Source organism: Furipterus horrens, unplaced genomic scaffold (genome assembly GCF_987537825.1).
Source record: "Furipterus horrens unplaced genomic scaffold, mFurHor1.1.pri manual_scaffold_6, whole genome shotgun sequence".
Lineage (NCBI taxonomy): Eukaryota > Metazoa > Chordata > Mammalia > Chiroptera > Furipteridae > Furipterus > Furipterus horrens.
In genome coordinates, this window is record NW_028327176.1 from 150,011,725 (window position 1) to 150,030,480 (window position 18,756).

Here is an 18,756-nt window from a genome sequence, read left to right on the forward strand (position 1 = left end):
AACCGACGGAGGCCGTCCCCCCAAAAGACTGTACTATACAAAAAAAACTGGACACACACGTAGAAAACTATTTTCTTTGACCTGTGATTATCACACAGGGCGACACTTGGCTTTTTTTGTTCCTGCAGTAAGAAAAGCTCCCATCCTGGCTTGGATGGAACAACCTACGTGACGTGGCGCTTTGCGTCCCCAGAGCGACCAGTGAGGCTGTTAATACCGCAACCCCACGTGACCCTAGGGCCTGCCTTTCCGGACCTGAGTCCCCCGGGGCGGAAGTTGTCTCCGGGCGGTGCATTTCGACGAAGTGAGATGTAAATATCTGCCGTGCTTCCGCCTTCCCAAGGTCTTAACGCTTATACTTAATAGGACCCGTGCTTTTTACCTTTGAAATAGATTTTTCTGGAAGTCACCCGGTGTTGGAACTCCCTAGGGAAATAGAGACCATGTGGTTAAGGGGCTTCTGCTCCGCCGCCCACATAGTGATCCGCGAAACACCAAAAGCGGTCTCCTGTTTTCCTGACAGAGCCGCTTACCGTCTGCCTTTCACACTTGCCTAACCTGACCTTTCCGAATTTCTTGCTATTTCAGCCAGTGGTAGCAGCAACCAATGTAGTAAAAAAACCCAAAGACGATCCGAATTGCATCTAATGGGTTCCTACCCCAACTTGACAGGTGAGTAAACAGATTCGTTAGTGACTGGACCAAAACACACTGATTGCTTGGCATCAGTGCTTGATTTTGAAATGTCTGTTAACATTCTCTCCTTGCCCAGGCTTTTATTAAGGGTGAGCGCCATCTGATGTCCAGTCTCAGAGAAACATTCGCAAGTGCAGCCATGCTTACCTCAAATGGCAAAAATTGGATTGTAAAAGCTAAATATTTAATGTCTGTTCTCAGCTATTTGTATTTATCATGCAATCTGAATTATGCCCATCTGCCCTAATAAAATACACACGAACAGTAATTGCTTTTGTGAGATCTGCTTTACTATGAAAGCACGGAAAAGAGATGACCGCATAGGCCAAGAGGTGTCCTGAAAGGATTTGTTGAGCCATATGCTAACCAGGGAAAGGACCAGGTCCAGGGACATGCAGTTTTAACCATCAGCAGCAAGGCTTGATGAAGATGATGAACTTGTCCACCATCTTGGGGTTGATGGGGAGGGGAAGGTGCTACTTTATACAATTAATTTGATGGTGAGTTGAGAGCAGAAAGATGAAAAGTTTTGAAAGAATTTACATTGGCTGTACATAAGGGATGAGGCCCAGGAATCTATTTTGAGAGGCCCAAGTATTTCTGATGCACACTGAAGAAGAAGAACCGATGATTTATCACATTTTCAGAGCCCCCTATCAAATACCAAATTTTGTAGTGTCTGTTGTGTATGTTACTATTGAGTTTGTTACAAGTATTTTGTATGCTTTATAAAATTTATTTGAAATATGGACTGACTGATTTGCAAGTTTTAAGTTGTGATTCCATTTTGGAAAGGGTAATGGATAGTATAATCAATGCAGTACTAGTTTAAAAAATGAGTTTCCAAATGGGAGAGATTATCACAAGGTTTAATAGAGATCAGTTTTAATTTTGAGAATGAATTCAGTCAATTGAAAATTAATATGTTAGTGAGATTGGCTAATTCTGAACATAACAGAGACTTGATGTTTCTTGAGATGATTGTGATATTCTCTGTCAGTGGCAGCTTGACTGTTTTTTGAGTTGATATTCCAGAAGGGAAACTTCTATTTAGTATCTACTATGGGTCATGCACAATGAGAAATACCTTCACATATTATCTCAGTTAATTCTTAGACCGCTGTGACATAGATGTACCCTCATTTTCCTAATGAAATTGAAGCCCCAAAGTAAATAATGGTATCGTTAGTGATTTTCTGAATTTATTAATGGAAGGGAGCTAACAACTTTCTCACTTCTCTGTTGTTTTTACAAATGAGGAAAGTGAAAGGTTAAGTGATTTGACTGCCACATTGCTGGATTGCTGGAACTAAAACATGCCTTATTTAAAATATGTTTAAAGTGTAAAAACTCAAAGAGTATGGGATCCTGAGGTTACCAGACTAATCATTCATAACAAATAAATAACTGGCATTGTTTGCAGTTGGGGCAGAAAAATTCTTTAAATAGAATTTAAATGTTTCTCAAGTCTGCCAAAATAAAAACATCCATATACCACATTCCTGTTATTTATGTGGCTTAGTGTAAGATATAGTCTATGTGCTTGACTGTGGCATATCAACAATTAGGGCAAGGTAATATAAATCATCAGAATGCCTCTATCTCATATTTGTAGACTTGGAAAAATCTTGAATTGCTTCTGTTTAATCAAATAAAAGTCTTTCAATTTGGTTGAATCAAAATCTTATATTTAGAGTTAACTGGGGTAAGCTTTTGAGTCCTTTGTAACTATTAGTTTCTTTAAACATGTTTAAACATACAAATCATTCTAATACATAATATATTCTGATACAGAGGTATGACTGTGTGTCCCTTTAAATGGGGTAATAAAAACCACGGTGTGTACAGATCAGTAAAACTTAAACAGCCTGAGAGTGGAAAGTGAGAGGGAACAAAGTAACTATAAACGTGCCATTCTGTAGAAAGTTTGAAGTGTTCTACCTTCATGTTGAAGCTAAACTGAAAAATAAGGAGAGCTGGAATCAGTTTCTTACACCCTTGCAGATAACCCAATTTTGTCACATAAAATAATGTCATAATATACAGGTTTATTACCAGTAAGAATTACTGTGCTGCTTGTTATTACATGATTGATGCTTGTAATTTGTTTTAACCAGGATCTCTGCAAAGCATCAGTTTTCTTCACTGTATGCTTCACTAGCTGGTGAGAGTCCCTGTGACAAGCCCAGCTCCTCGCTTTTAAGACATCCCCAGTGTGACCAGAGGAACCTACCCAGAGGCCCAGAGAAAGGATCTGGAGGCTTCAGACAAAAGCTTGAGTTGTCAGGTTGGCCAAAACTTAAAAGAGGAAGAGGAGATAGCTTCTCATTAGTGATTCCCAAATCTGGCTGTTAATCAATCACTGAGGAGCTTTTAAAAATACCAAGTTCTGGACCAGACGCCACACGGACAGCCAGCACCATGTTCGGCTCCAGCCGAGGTGGCGTACGCGGGGGACAGGACCAGTTCAGCTGGGAGGATGTGAAGACTGACAAGCAGCGGGAGAACTACTTGGGCAACTCGCTGATGGCCCCGGTGGGCCGCTGGCAGAAGGGCCGTGACCTCACCTGGTACACTAAGGGCCGGGCAGACTGCACAGGCATGAGCCGGGAGCAGGAGCTGGCAGCCGTGAGGCAGGCAGAGCAGGAGGCACTCAAGGCGGCACTGGGCTACAAGAATGTGAGGAAGCAGCCCACTGGCCTCAGCAAGGAGGACTTTGTGGAAATCTGCAAGCGTGAAGGAGGTGACCCCGAGGAGAAGGGAGTAGACCGGCTCCTGGGGCTGGGGAGCTCTAGTGGCTCTGCAGGCCGAGTGGCATTGTCCCGAGAAGACAAGGAGGCAGCTAAGCTGGGGCTCCCAGTGTTCACACACCACCGCGTGGAGAGCAGTCGGCCAGGGGCCTCCCCAGCCCGGAAGAAGCCGAGGCCAGAGGAGAAGGCAGAACTGGGCCCCCAGAGTCACAAGAAGAGCAGGAAGGAAAAGAAGAAAAAAAAGAAGCACAAGAAAGAGAAGAAGAAAGATAAGGAGCACAGGACCAGGGCAGCCTCCTCACCATCCCCGGCGCCATCCGGTGCCCGTCATCACAGGCACGACTCTGACTCCTCACCCTGCAGCAAGAGGAGGCGAGGGCATGACAGTGACTGAGGCCCAGCCCACCAGGACCCTGCCCAGGGCCCCATCCTCAGTGAAGCCTTTGAGCATGTGCCCTGCCAGGTCCAGGGAATTGGAGGGCAGGCTGGTGAGAGCCCTTCCAGGCCCCTGTAAGCAAGCAAGGTGTCCAGGTAGCGCCTCACCCACAGATGGCCCCAGGCCCACCAGGGGAGGACACACCTGCCCAGGAGGTCCACCTGCCTTAGGCTCTAAGTACTGCTCCTTCTATTTTTCTTTGTGTTGACTCGCCCTTTGTACTTAAATAAACTTTTAGCTAAAAAAAAAAAAAAATACATAGGTTCCTAGACAACACCGTGAAATTTATATACTGGTGATTTATTGAGCGCTCACAGTATAACGGGTCCTATTCTAGGTCCTTTACACAAGTTATCAATTCCTTGCATCCTCACAATTCTATGTGGTAGGTACTATTTTGAGATCAGGAAATACAGAGGCACAGTAAAGTTCTTGCCTGAGCTTTTGCAGCTAGGGAATGGTAGAGCCAGGATTCAATCCCAGGCTGTCTGTCTCTAAGAAACACACCCTTAACACTGCTGTCTCTGGGTCAGTTGAGAATGTGACATAGGCAGTATACCTGCTCCCCATCCAGTTCATATCTTAGTATAAAACCCTATGCTATATTGTAATGAGCTGTTTATTAAGAAAGAAAATATATATATGCCAATTTTCAGGAGTTAGGGATGGTAGGGGGCAGGGGAGGAGATATAACTATAAAGGGAAATCTCTGGCACTGGAAAAGTTCTGTGTCTTTGTTTTATTTTTTTAACGTATATTTTATTATGTTGTTAGAGTAGTACCAATTTTTTCCCCTTTGCTCCCTCTGTCCAGTACCCCCCTTCCCTCCAGCAGTCCCACTGCCTTAGTTCATGTCCATGGGTCGTGCATATAAGTTCTTCGGCTTCACCCTTTCCGATATTATTATTAACATCCCCTGTCTATTTTGTACCAACCAATTATGCTTCTTAATCCCTGCACCATTTCCCCATTTCTCCCCTTACCCCCTCCCAGCTGATAACCCTCCAAATGATCCCCATACCTATGATTCTGTTCCTATTCTGGTTTGCTTAGTTTGTTTGTTTTTAGATTCAGTTGTTGATAGTTGTCAGTTGTCATTTTAATGTTCATAGTTTTGATCTTTTTCTTAAATAAGTCCCTTTAACATTTCCTGTAATAATGACTTGGTGATGATGAACTCCTTTAGCTTTACCTCATCTGGAAAGCACTTTACCTGCCCTTACATTCCAAATGATAGCTTTGCTGGATAAAGTAATCTTGGTTGTAGGTCCTTGCTTGTCATCACATAAGTTCTGTGTCTTGATTATGGTTTCAGTCATGTGAATCTACACATGATGAAATAACTGTGTTGTACCAATGTCAGTTGCCTACTTTGCTACTGTAGTTGCATAAGATATGCACATTGGGGAAACTGGGTGATCAGTACACAGGACTGCTCTCTATTTTTGCAACTGACTGTGAATCTGTAATCATTTATTTTAATCACATGCTTACCTTTGGCAAGCCCCAAGTCACTTAGAGGCTTATCTATAATATTCGCTCAAAGAGAGACCATGTTTGAAGACAAACTGCTAAAGGCAAGAAGAGCACAATGGCTCTGGGCAGAGCAGGAATGCAGTGGTAATGGTGGCGGTGGTGGCTAAGCAGGATCATCGCTAACAGTCGAGCACATCACTGAAAAGGGGGCTGAAACCATTACTTAGGTGTTGCAGTGATTCCCAAACAGCTGTGCCCAGCGTGCTAAATAAGAACCCCTGGGGAGAGAGCTAAATGAATGCACAGAAACCCTGTCTCACAGATTTTCAAGCCTGAGTAGGTCAAGGACAGGATCCAGCAGTCTTGTCGAAAAAGTTCCCATGGTGACAAGGGTTTGAAAATCTTAGATTAAGGAGCAACTGATAAAGCTGGATCCCCAATAACAAGTCAACCGCACAAGGACTGTAACCCAAGCTCTTGGTTGGTATGGCTCAAAAAGAAGTGTTTTATTCATGTCTGCAAAAACATTCAAAGATCACCTTTCCTGAATGCTATGTATAAACTGAAATTTAACAAAGAATTCTGTTTTCTTTCCTACTTGGTTATTTACTAAGTTCCTCATGGCAGAGAAGTAGTTATTTACATACAGCATAATTACAAATATTTTAGGATTCCAAGGCCATTCATTTGGTATTGCTGTAAATTAAGAATGGTTTTGGCTACAAGTAACAGTACTCAACCAATAGTAACATAAACAGGTCTATTTGTCTCATGTAGTAAGAAGTCCAACGGTAGGTAGTTGGCTGGTATTGGTTCCACAGCTCCAGAGTTGGAGCTGACATCTCTGCAATTCTCTTGACCTTTCTTTCTTTCATGGCTTCCAGCCTCTGTGCTTAAGGCTGGATGAGGGGGAAGGGGCAGGACCACTGGCATTCTGCTACCGTCTCACTGGCTAGAATGGCGTCCCATGGCCACTCCTGGCAGTAAAGGAGGCTGGGAAATTGAGTTTTGTGCTTATACAGTCTATGGCAGAGGCAAGAAAGGAAAAGGGAGATACTGGGTGTTGATGAGTCAACCTGCAGCATCTGCCACAGCTTTCAAATTAAGTTTTATTAAGCATGGTTTAATTCTAGAAAGAACTGATCAGATACATAATGTCAGAAATATTGATATGAAAATCAAGCATAAAAATTTCCACTGTCAATAATTGTACATTGTGGTATTGGTCTTTCATTCTCTGTTGGAACCAATTCTAGTTGTTGAAGAACTTCTGTCCCTTCAGTCAATTGTCTAATATAGGAGAAAGAGGAAAATTTAGTCAGTCATACATTTTCACATTTAGCTTATATTCCTAAATTGAGTCCTATCTAGCTTAGCAAAGGATATTTCCTATAAACTAAACATTAGTCATAACTATCTTAAATAGCTTTCAATGTGTCCCTGTGCCATGGTTCCCCCCCACCTATCTGGCATCCTTCCATCCTGAAGTTTTAAAGATGCAAATCTGATCTCACTCCCTGCTTAAAGCACTTCAGTAATTTCCCATTATCCTTATGCTAAAACCAAAAATCTCCAACATGACCAGCCTCCTCACACCACTCCAGAGCTGTCTTGCAGCAAGCTCCCTTGGCCCTCTCTGCTCCAGCCAGACTGGCTCTCAGTACCTCATCAGCACCTTGAGCCCTTCCTGCCACAATGTCTCCTTTGCTTTTGCCCCCAACCCCACTGCATGGTCACTTCCTGGCCTGCCTTCAGATATTACTTAACTCAGTCAGTCATCACGAGCTTGTGGGAGTTTCCCAGACCTCTTTATAGGAATTATCAGAGTTAAATTTGACATTTCTTTTTATGCTTCTTTGGTTCATTTCTTATTCTCTTCTGAGGACAGAGATCATGCCTTTGCTTAGTGCTCAATGCCTAGCACAAGACCTAGGACATAGCAGGCACCTAATCAACGTTCACTGAATACATGAATAAAAGGACAGCTCAAAGCCATGCTAGTTTGAGTCTGTAGACATTCACTAGTCATGAGCTAGAACTCTGAGTGGAGCTAATCTCCTGATGGTTCTTCCAATGAAAAGAAAGAGCCCTGCCCTGGCTGGAGTGGCTCAGTGGATTGAGGACCAGCCTGGGAACCAAAGGGTTGCCAGGTCCATCCCAGTCAAGGGCACATGCCTGGGTTTCAGGCCAGGTCCCCAGTTGGGGGCGTGTGAGAGGCAAACACACATTGACGTTTCTTTCCCTCTCTTTTGCCCTTCCTTCCCCTCTCTCTAGAAATAAATACATAAATCTTTTTTTTTTTTTAAGTTACTTGTAATGAATAGTTTTCATCTGTCCCTTCACAGTGTTCATGGACAGTTACTTAAATAGTTTCACCTCACTTTGGCATGTAAATATACCTATGTTATGAAGCACTGTGGTATTATTCATAGTAATTAAGAATTGATATCCTTGAGGCTGAACATAAATGGATTGGTGGATGGATAGATAAACAGAACATTACACTGGCTGTGCCTCCTAAATGGCTTTTATGTTTTTTATAGATAAAAAAATACTTATTTCTAAATATGTTTGTATTTGTATTATTTTCGCTTTTAAATTCTCTTAGTTACCCATAGACTACATACAATACTTATCCAGATTTTTGAACCACATTTTTACATATAGGAATATAATATACACAAACTTATAATACACATACCCAAAAGCCACATATTTTTTATCTAGGTAGGGAGTCGCTTGTAGCGTGATGTAGAACTGTGAACCATTGCTGTGACGGCCTTTGTTGACCATTCCAAGAATTCCCCTTTTATTATGAGGAATTGCAAAGCTTTCATCTAGAAAAGACAATAAACAGTAGTAGGTCATTCTATTTTCTCAATGGATTGTAACATAAAGCACAAACAGAACCCTTGGTAACAAGGGTTCTCAATCATACTTATCAATACATTCTAAATTGCAAACATTCTCTTTCATAATACTTTCACTCAAGTGGGCTGTTAAAAAAACCTTCACCCATTTTTCAAGAGTACCATTTCCAGCATAAAATAAGATTTGCCTCCAAACTCAAACACAGAATAAAGTGGTGAGAAAAAGAAACCCAGTAAAGGTTTTCATTCAGTAACTTTATAAAATACTGGAAGTAATTGAGAAATATGAATATTAACTGTCAATAAGATTTTCTTAAATTGCAATTGCTGACTATTCTTAAGTCTCAAAGCTAAACCAACTAGGCAATTAAGTCATATCTGTGATGGTTACTTTTACCTTGTTAAATTGCAAACCTCCAAAATCTTATGAAATGAAAATAAAGCATTTTTATATAAATGAGTATATAATTTCATTGATACTCCATATTCTTTTCCGTGGAATAGAGAAATAACCCATTAACTTCACAGAAAATCACATGACTAAAATTCTGCCCTAAAGTTCAGTTTTAACAAAATGGTATTTGTCATTGTTTTTAGATACTATAATTAATTGTTCTTAAATTCTGTAAGTAATAGGAAAGGAAAATTATAGAATAGTTGTAACACTTTTACCAAAATTTCGTGGTTATGGGAGAACTTTGAAAGCAGTTAATCCTAATGCCTATTTTTAAAATGCTCTCTGAAAGCCCATGTATAAAACCAATAAAACGGCCTGGAGCCCTCTTATCTCTGAGGATGCCTCTTCAGCACCCCATGAACTTCTTTAAGGGCAATTTGAAAACCAGTGCTATAAAGGGACAGAAAGGAAAACTGTTTTTAAAAGGTGTCGGTGGACCCTGAACTACAAATTTAGAATGTGTTGACCTGAAAAAAGATGTGTGAAAACTAAATGACTTAGGTTGTTGATTCTGTGAGTACAGAACGTTGATGTGGAACTTAAGCACCTGAAGCTGTGCTGCTTCCGGAGGGCAGTGGTGGCAGGGCAGAGGGAAACCACTCTGTGACTGCGTGCCACCAACAGCTAAAGCCCTTGGGTGCAATTTGACCCACTTCTAGAAAGCATCCCATTTATTTGGGGGTGGGGTTGGGGAGCCACCCTCTCCCTATTCTCTCCACAGTTCCTGGTGGGGCCTTTGCCTGAATGATGAGCTGTGGTGACCCTTTCCATATGAGCTTGACAGGAGCTGCAGCTGGGACTGGGCTGTTGGTACCTGCTTCACAAACTCACTTGGGGAAATGAAGTGGACCCCCAGCTGTGCAGATTATCCACTTAAAGATGGGAGCGAATGGCATAATAGAGTTCAAAATAGAATTTTATTAAATATTTTATTTTTAGAGGGGAAGGAAGGGAGAAAGGGGGGAAGTGAAACATCGATGTGTGAGAGAAACATCAATTGGTCGCCTCTTGCGTGCATCCCAGTCAGGGACTTGGACCAGAGACCTGTTTGTGGGATGACCCTCAACCAACGGGGCCATGCTGGCAAGGGCCAAAATAGAATTTTTTCTTTAAAGTAGCTTTACTGAAAAATGGCTATCCTAATAGTATACTTACATTAATGGAAATATTTTTCCACAAGTTAACAATATTAAAATGGGCAATGAAAATCCTAGGTTCAATTAAACATTTGTTCATCCACTAAATTTATTGAATGCCTACTGCATTCTAAATGCTGTTCTAAGTACTGACTTTAACATTTCTGACTTATATAAAAAATGTAAATTTAGTCTGCTCACATGACTTTTTGGAAGACAGGAAAAAAACATCCTTAAATCAATAACCATTTATACTTTTCTCCCCACTATGTCTGAGTGGGATAGTTAACTATTAGAGGTTATTTTAATTTTGTCAGCAGCACTGAGTGGAAAGGAAAAATGTAAACAACCTATAAAAAATGTTTTGAAATAGGAGAAAAAATACATACTTTTAAAAAATTGCTGGGCAAAATTAGGGAAATAAAATTTTGAGTGCTGGCTAAATCAGAATATTTAGTAAATTTTACTTTTAGGTCATGTAACAGGCATGGACTTTCAACAAAGAGTAAAAGAAAGTTAAGGAAATTTAATGACTGTGGTACAAACTCAGAACCCTCATTATATTGTGACTCAGGAGTTCCTGCCTGCCTCTGCCACTTACAGGAAGATATGGAATAGTAGTTACAGTTCTGTGGTTAAAACTGGTTTCATTTGTAACATACAGCATTAAGAGAAAGAAATGCTTGCCTGAAATAGAAATCAGAATTGATGTGAAAAATGTCAGTTTCTGAATTTATTTAAAATAAAACTCATTCTGATACAGAGATTGGAGGGGAGAGAGTGTGAGAGCTCAATGGTGTGATCCATAAAAGAGGAGGACAAAGTGGGAGAAAAGATGTGGAAGGACCAATGGGGAGCAGGCCAGAAGGAATGTGGGGGACTGAAATGTAAACATTATTTCAATTTCCAATAAAAACACCATAATTCAGAAAAATAAAATAAAGTTCATTCTGATACTTGTAAGGGAAGCAACTACTTTAAATGTGGGAAACTGCATTGCTTTCTCTCTGGTAAAAGTATAATCACAGTTTGGGAATTTCTGTATAATTTTCTAAGGACTGTTATATCAATTAGACAATCTGATCTCAATCCTACAATATAAATTTTTTTAATTTTACCATCAATGTTTTACCATCACTATTTCTTGTTACAGAAAAGTAAATGATGTGTGCTATTTAGCTAGCACTTTGAACTGCTGCTTTAATAAAATATTTCAACATGCTGATTGTGTGTGTGAATAGCCAAATGTTTATTAACACTTGAATAGATAAATATTTACTTACAGTATATTCTTTTTTTTTATTGTATTTTTTCCATCACCATTTATCCCATTATACCCTCTTCCAACTTCACTCACTCCCCTCCCCCCAACTTACGGTATATTCTTAACATTGAACAGTAGTGGAAAGGAAAGAATTGCAGCTCTAGATAACATAGATGAAATCTCATAGGCAAGACACAAAGAATATCTACCATATGAGTCCATGTTATAGAAAGTCAAAAATAGGCCTAACAACTATATTGTTTAGGGATCCATACACGGGTAGTAAAACTATCAACAAAAGCAAGGAAAAAGTCAGGCTGTGGTTACCTCTGAGAGGGAGATGGAATTATTGAGGACGGACAAATGAGGGGCTTCTGGCATGTTGGCAGTTTTTCTTGACAAGAAAATATGAGGGTTTGCTTTATAATTCTTCTTATGACTTTTAATCCTCACCTAAAGGACATTTTTTTCATTGCTTTTAGAGAGAGAGAAAGAAAGAGAGAAAGAAATATTGATGTGAGGGAGAAACACTGATTGGTTGACTTCTTATATGCTCCCCAACTGGGGACTGAACCTGCAACCTGGATAAGTGCCTTAACCGAGAATCGAACCCATGATCTGTCATTCTTTGGGACAATACTCCAACCAGCTGAGCCACACTGGCCAGGGCTATAATTTTTTTTTTTCCCAGCAGCATAGCGAGGCGTTTATTCACGAGTCTGCAGAGTTGGGTGCACAGCCAGCTAGGGGCATGCGCCTATTTTTTAATTGTACATTTATATCTTCTATACATAGGATAAATCTCACAATTTTTTTAAAAAGTCCTTTAAATAGCTACCCAGATCATATTATCTTCAGTCTGTTTCTAATAAAAAATACTGTTGTATAACTTTCAGTTTCATCCTAGAGCACTGACGGTACATCAGGCTCTGTGCTTTTTATTAATGTTCAGTTATATTTCAAGACAGGTAGATCTAGGGATTAGACAAATAGGTTTTAAGTGATGGGTCTATTAGGACACAAGCTAATATTAATAAACTGGTCTCCTTAGTGTAACAAGGATAATACAGTATTTAAAGATATATGCCTTTTTTCTTTTGCTTTTCATATAAATGACCTTTCTAGTCAACTCAAGCCATCTAGTCAACAATCTTTCAGGAGTAGGAAGGATAAGCATTATCATTCAAAGAATACAGGAGAAAAAAATAGTTACTATTCATCTTGTAAAATTCAACATAGGATTTGGAAAGACAAAAAAAAGTTGTGATTCAAAATAAAGCAATTTCCAGTCAAGATGACAGCGTAGGCAGACACAGCTCGCCTCTGCACAACCACATCAAAATTACAACTAAAATATAGAACCATCAGAAATTGAGTTGAATGGAAATCTGACAACTACAGAATTAAAGGAACCACATCCACCCAGATTGTTAGAAGGGGCACAGACACAGAACAGGCTGGTCCCTCACCCATGTGTCGTCGTCGGCAGCCGTCCGTCTCGAGAGACGATGGTGTAGCTTCTTAAGAGTCTATCTGCACCGCCGAGAATGGCTGTGCAGTCCGACTTGGGAGTGACACGGTATCTGTCTCCTCCTGTGTTGAATCGACATCCTGCGATGACGCTGGAGTGTCCTCTCCAGTGAAGCTGAAGCTACAGAGCCTGGGCAGGGTGATATGGAGGGTCTGCTGTTGCCCATGCAGCAGACCCCCCCTCTCTTCGCAGCTGAAGGGTCCAAGGGAAAGACGGAGTCAATACAGCTTGGCTTCAGGTGCGCCGCAGGAGTTGCCGGTGTTGACTACAATGTCAAACCGCCTTAGGGACTCCGGCTCCGGATTTTCTGTCGGGGTTTACTCCCTTAGCCTTTCCCCTGAAAAGGTATGCCGCAAGGCAGCGGAGGTTTTTTGGAGTCAGAGTTTTCCTTCTCTGATGTGCCCTGACTGGAAGATCGAACCAGCGACACTTAGCTCGCAGGCCGACGCTCAATCCACTGAGCCAAACCAGCCAGGGTTCATATCAGAATCACACAGAGACAGAATCATGGATACAGAGAGTGCTTTGATGGTTGCCAGATGGGAGGGGTGTGTAGGAGAAAGGGTGAAGAGGTGAGGGGATTAAGAAGTACAAATAGGTAGTTACAGAATAGCCATGGGGATGTAAAGTACAGTATAGGAAATGGAGAAGCTAAAGAACTTATACACATGACCCATGGACATGAACAATGGAGGGGGGATTTTCTGAGGGAGAGGCAGGTGCTGGGTGGAAGGGGGCAAAGTGGGAAAAGTCAGGACAACTGTAATAACATAATCAATAAAATGTAATTAAAAATTAAAGCAAAGCAAAAGACTAAGTTAAAAAAAAGATGAATCAATTTATAAAGTAATCATCTATTTATATATGATTTATTTCTTTTAAATTCACTGTGTTAAGCTTAATAGAAGTGATTTTTGTGGTTGTAGTTGTTTTTAACAAGCCTTGGGTTTTAATTCTGCAGCTCAGGGAAATATGGTCCCGTGAGAGAATTTCAGAGGAAGGACTGGGGGGGGGGGCGGTTAAAAAGAAGGGGGGAAAGCCGTGCTGTAGCCATTTTGAGTACTAGTCATGGTCTCTGTTTTATAGTCACTCATCTTTCCTTGTGGAGCATCCCTCTTTTTCACTGGATTGGTTATGGGTTTCTAATATGCACTGCCACAAACAGTAAGAGAAACTTCCTTAAACACACCAGCCTTCCTTGGGCACCAAACAAAAGCCAGGTCTCCATCTACAGACCAAACCCCCACAACAGTCTAAGGATGGGGACAAAAGATAATCAACAGAGGCACAGGGATGTCCAGAGGGGGCAGGTGAGGAGATGAGCTAAGAGATCAAGCTCCTTCTTGGACAGAGGGCCCAAGCTGTCTGGGACTGTGCCTCCATGCAGGAAGAGTTTGGGTGATCTCATAAGAGCTATGGGGTGGAGAGTTACAGTGGGTTCTCATCAGGGATTATGATGCCAGGAAAGCTCCCAAAACATCCTTCCCCGTCTTCACTGTCTTATTTTAAGACTAACCTCATAAGCCACAGCCCCCAACTCCCATGCAGTTGTTCTTTTTTGTCCCACAACACTCAGTTCTTCCTCTGGAAATAGCAGTTAGCACAGCTTTCTCAAAAACACTAAAATCCTTCAGGGGGGAAACTTGGTCATATCACCTTTGTTTCCAAAGGCCCTAGCACCATGTAGGCACCCAACTAAGACTTTCCTGATTTATGAGTAAATAAATGAATGGTGTCACTTGCATGGTTTCGTTTGATAAAGCTGCCTCCACATGAATTTAGAACCAAACTACCTTTTACTTTTCCCTTTCACTTTGCCCACTGTTTCAATGTTATTTAAATTTTTTCATTATATTAAAATACAGACACAAAAAGCCACAGGAAGCTAACATACAGTTATTAATTATTATAAGGCAAATGCCCTTTTAACTACCACTCAGGCCAAGAGAAAGGACTGCCAGCCTCTCCTGAAGTCCCTTGTCAAGTCCCTCTCCACATCCCCAAAGTCGCCATTCCCGACTTGCACGTAATCAAATACTTAATATTTTCTTATAGGATAGTTTTATCATCTAAGTGTGCATCCCTAGGTAGTATAGTTTAGTCATTCCCATTTTAAAAGATTGTTAAGCCTTTTGCATCTCTTTTAATCTACAGGTTCTGCCTCTATCCCTTTCTCCTCCTTACACTTTATCTGTTAATGAACTGGAACTATTTAACCTCTATCATTTCTCCCAGTGTGGAGCTTGCTCATTGCACACACATGGCGCAGTTCAGTATACTTATTTCTCTGTTCTCTGTCCTGTCAGTTTGGCTATAATACTTGTGTTGAAAATGCACATTTGTTTCACCTTAATTGATAAGTTATGGAAGGACTTGAGCCTAATGAATTTCAAGTCCAGTTTCCTCTGGGAGAAACACCTCTGGGTGAACGTAGAACTGCTCCCAGCTGAACTGAGCCAGGCTGCAGAGGAATGCACACACCTCGGACATCTACAAGATACCTCAGGTCACTGCATCGTGAGCCATCTCCATCCACATCTGGGGTCACAACTTGCCTCCAATTTCAGAGAACACTCCTTCCACCACTTCAAAATCACTCATAAGCTGCAGCTCTTCCCATGCCACCTCTACAAACGTCAGGGAGTTTACGAGGTAGAGTACAATATTTATTATAGTATTTATGGGTTTCTTAAACATATCATATATGTAAAAAATGTGTTACTGTTTTTATTAGGTTACTATCTTATTTTTTAATGTGTCACGGAGAAAGTTGTGGGATTGTTTTTCTTTTTTTTTTTACCTCATTTTTGCCGTAAGTCCTATGGTTTTTATTACATCATTTTACATAGCACAGAGACCCTTAAGAACATATTATGGCAGAATTGGTTGTATTTCTTGCAAGTTGGCAGCGGAGTCCAGAAGCTTAATCAGACTCATGTTCTATCCATTTGGTAGCATGTTCTATCAACAGAAGGCTCATAATGTCCTGTTGTCTATTATGTTTTCGTGAATGTAGCAGATTTTGATGCAGCAAATGCCTTGATCCATTATTTCACTTGGGGCAGCAAAATGGTGATATTCTGATTCTATTATTTCCTTTTCATTGATAATTGGAATACTCTTATAATGAGATGGTTCTTCTTATCTACAGTTAGTCCAGTTTGCACAGAAAAGGCAAGATAAATGCTTGATTCTTTCCCTATTTTTTATCAGTTTCCTTTTTAAAAAGTATATTTTATTAATTATGCTATTACAGCTGTCCCAATGTTCCCCCTTCCCTCCCCCCTCCACCCAGTACTCACCATTCCCTCTGGCAATCCCCCACTTAGTTCATGTCCATGGGTCATGCATGTAAGTTCTTTGGCTTCTCCGTTTCCTATACTGTTCTTAACATCCCCCTGTCTTTTTTGTTCCTACCAGTTATGCCTTTTAATCCCTGTACCTTTTCCCTCATTTTCCCCCTTCCTCCTCCCAGCTGATAACCCTCCAAATGATCTCCATATCTATGATTCTGTTTCTTTTCTGCTTGTTTGCTTAGTTTGTTTTTCAGATTCAATTGTTGATACTTGTGAATTTATTGCTGGTGTAATGTTAATAGTTTGATCTTCTTTTTCTTAAGTCCCTTTAATATTTCATATACTAATGACTTGGTGATGATGAACTCCTTTAGCTTTACCTTGTCTGGGAAGCACTTTATATGCCCTTCCATTCTAAATGATAGCTTTGCTGGATAGAGAAATCTAGGTTGTAGGTCCTTGCTTTTCATCACTTTGAATACTTCTTGCCAGTCCCTTCTAGCCTGCAAGGTTTCTTTTTAGAAATTAGCTGATAGTCTTATGGGAATTCCCTTATATGTAACTCTCTGCTTTTTTTCTTGCTGCTTTTAAGATTCTCTCTTTATCTTTAACCTTTGGCATTTTATGATGTGTCTTGGTGTGGTCCTTGTTGTGTCCATCTTGTTTGGGACTCTCTGCTTTCTGGACTCATACGTCTATTTCCTTCACCAAATTAGGGAAGTTTTCTTTCATTATATTTTCAAATAAGTTTTTAATTTCTTGGTCTTTCTCTTCTCCTTCTAGCACTCTATGATTCAAATGTTGGTATGTTTGAAGTTGTCCCAGAGGCTCCTTAGCCTATCCTTTTAAAAAAAAATTATTTTCCTTCTTGCTTTTCTGATTGAATGTTTTTTTCTTCCTTATGTTCCAAAAAATTGATTTATCTGCTTCATCCACTCCACTGTTGGTTCTCTAAGTCTTTCTTTATTTTACTGTGTGTAACCTTCATTTCTGCCTGGTTTTTGTTTGTTTGCTTGTTTGTTTAATGATGTTGCAATATGCAATGAGTTCCTTGAGCATCCTAATAACCAGTGTTTTGAGCTGCACATCTGATAGATTGCTTATCTCCATTTTGTTTGGTTCTTTTTCTGGAGTTCTGTTCCATTCTTTCAGCTGGCCCGTGTTTCTTTGTCTCCTCATTTTGGCAGCCTCCCTGTGTTTGTTTCTATGGATTAGGTAGAGCTGATTTGACTCTCTCTCTTAGTCGCGTGGCCTATTGTAGAAAAGCACACCAGTAAGCTGGACGGGGTGGAGCTTAGGTAATTGCCAGGGCAGCACAATGCTTGTGAACCAGGTCGGTGGAGTCTCTGTTATGGTGTCACCACTCTGTGGCTCTGTGTGGCGGAGGATTCCAAAAGGGGGACAATGCTGCTGCCTGGCCTCTGGAGTTTTGTCTTGGAGGAAGCTATCCCCTACACTCACCCTAATGCCAGACACTTCAGTTTCTCCCTTTATGCTACTGGTTGCCTTCCAGCTGCTGCTCTGATGCTGGAAGGAGAGAGGGAGTCTATATTAAGTCCTAAATATGTTGTGGGCCCTTTAAGAGGAGACTCCTGAGATTCCCACGGTTTCTTCTGTAGCCCCAACCACCACTGGTTTTTATAGCTAGAAGTTATAGGGACTTATCCTCCTGGCTCTGGAACCCTGGGCTGGGTGGTCTGGTGTGGGGCTGGGATCCCTTGCTCCCGATTTTTATCCATCACATGTGGGTGTGGGGATGCCTGCTCCTCTCTGCACCTCTCCATGCATCTCTGTGTCTCCACCCCTCCTACCTGTCTGGATGAATGTGACTTCTTTAATTCCTTTGTTGTTGGACTTCCATACAAGTCGATTTTCTGATGATTCTGGGTGATATTTATTTTATAGTCTAGTTGTAATTTTTGCCGTGGCTGTGTGAGAAGATGAGCCATGTTTATCTATGCCTCCGCCTTGAACACAAGTCCTGTGCTGCAGCTGCTCATGGGCTCCCAGGCCTCAGCTCCCATAAGATCCAGGACCTCCAGCTCTTCACCTTGCTGCAGCTGGGAGGTCAACTCTGGCTTAGGGACAGGGAATCCCAGCGAGACCACGTGTCCGTAGTTCTCCAGCATCATGTCCTTGTACAGCACCTGCTGGTCTGGGCCCAGCTGCTGCCCCTCCTTGTGAGAGAAGTACATGGCCACATCCTGGAAGGTCAGTGCCATTGCCTCCTGTAATGATAGATGGCTGCTGCCCCAAGGCTGCACCCACTGGGGCGCTAGAAGCCCGAATGTGGCCGCCATCCTGGGGGAGCAGGATCTGGGAGGAATGGGGCTGCTGGGTGGGGGTGAGGCTGGGGCCATACACTCCACATTTATCAGTTTTCAAGATAAGTAATTCATTACCAATCATTCCAGATAGGCAGGTGAGGAGATATCAGTCTCTTATTGGACAGAAGGATGACCAAGTTCTAAACAATTAGGCTTTATTAATAATATAATATTAATATGAACCCTGTCCAGGTTCTGTAGCTTCAGTTTCACTGGAGAGGACACTCCAGCGTCATCGCAAGATGTCGACTCAACACGGGAGGAGACAGATACCGGTTATAAGCTCATCCGATTGGCGAAGGAAACGAGCGCCAGGGGTCTCCTCTGACGGTGGGAGAGGTCATCGCACCTCACTGGACAGCTACCGCCCGCCTCAAGCTGGGCAGCCCCAGCCAATTAGGTGCCGTCTCGCCATGGCTCGCCTACCCCACTGGGTGCGTGGGGATCAGAGAGGCGCCTCTCGAAAAGTGGGCCACAAAACACCCGCACCAGTTAATTCCAAGCAAACAACAAGAAA

The 18,756-nt window shown here is 41.6% G+C and overlaps 2 protein-coding genes across 2 annotated transcripts in view; one reads left to right on the forward strand and one right to left on the reverse strand.

The window, feature by feature from the left end:
• The first annotated feature begins 240 nt into the window (after positions 1-240).
• Positions 241-5,150, forward strand: CUNH1orf35 (chromosome unknown C1orf35 homolog). Its single transcript, XM_090279740.1, has 3 exons — positions 241-311; positions 589-672; positions 2,814-5,150. The coding sequence occupies exon 3, from the start codon at positions 3,118-3,120 to the stop codon at positions 3,838-3,840; it is 723 nt and encodes a 240-aa protein (XP_090135866.1). The 5' UTR covers positions 241-311; positions 589-672; positions 2,814-3,117; the 3' UTR covers positions 3,841-5,150.
• A 705-nt stretch (positions 5,151-5,855) lies between these two features.
• The window catches only part of PPIL6 (peptidylprolyl isomerase like 6), a 33,358-nt gene continuing 20,457 nt past the window's right edge, over positions 5,856-18,756 (reverse strand). The window contains exons 7-8 of the mRNA XM_090279744.1: positions 8,060-8,195; positions 5,856-6,648 (exon numbers count right to left, since the gene is read on the reverse strand). Of these exons, the coding sequence (XP_090135870.1) occupies positions 6,537-6,648; positions 8,060-8,195 (248 nt within the window). The 3' untranslated portion in view covers positions 5,856-6,536. The remainder of the gene's footprint in view (positions 6,649-8,059; positions 8,196-18,756) is intronic.

Bases quoted from the DNA above. Each gene is read 5' to 3' on its own strand.
- CUNH1orf35 (XM_090279740.1), top strand. From the start codon at position 3,118: ATGTTCGGCTCCAGCCGAGGTGGCGTACGCGGGGGACAGGACCAGTTC.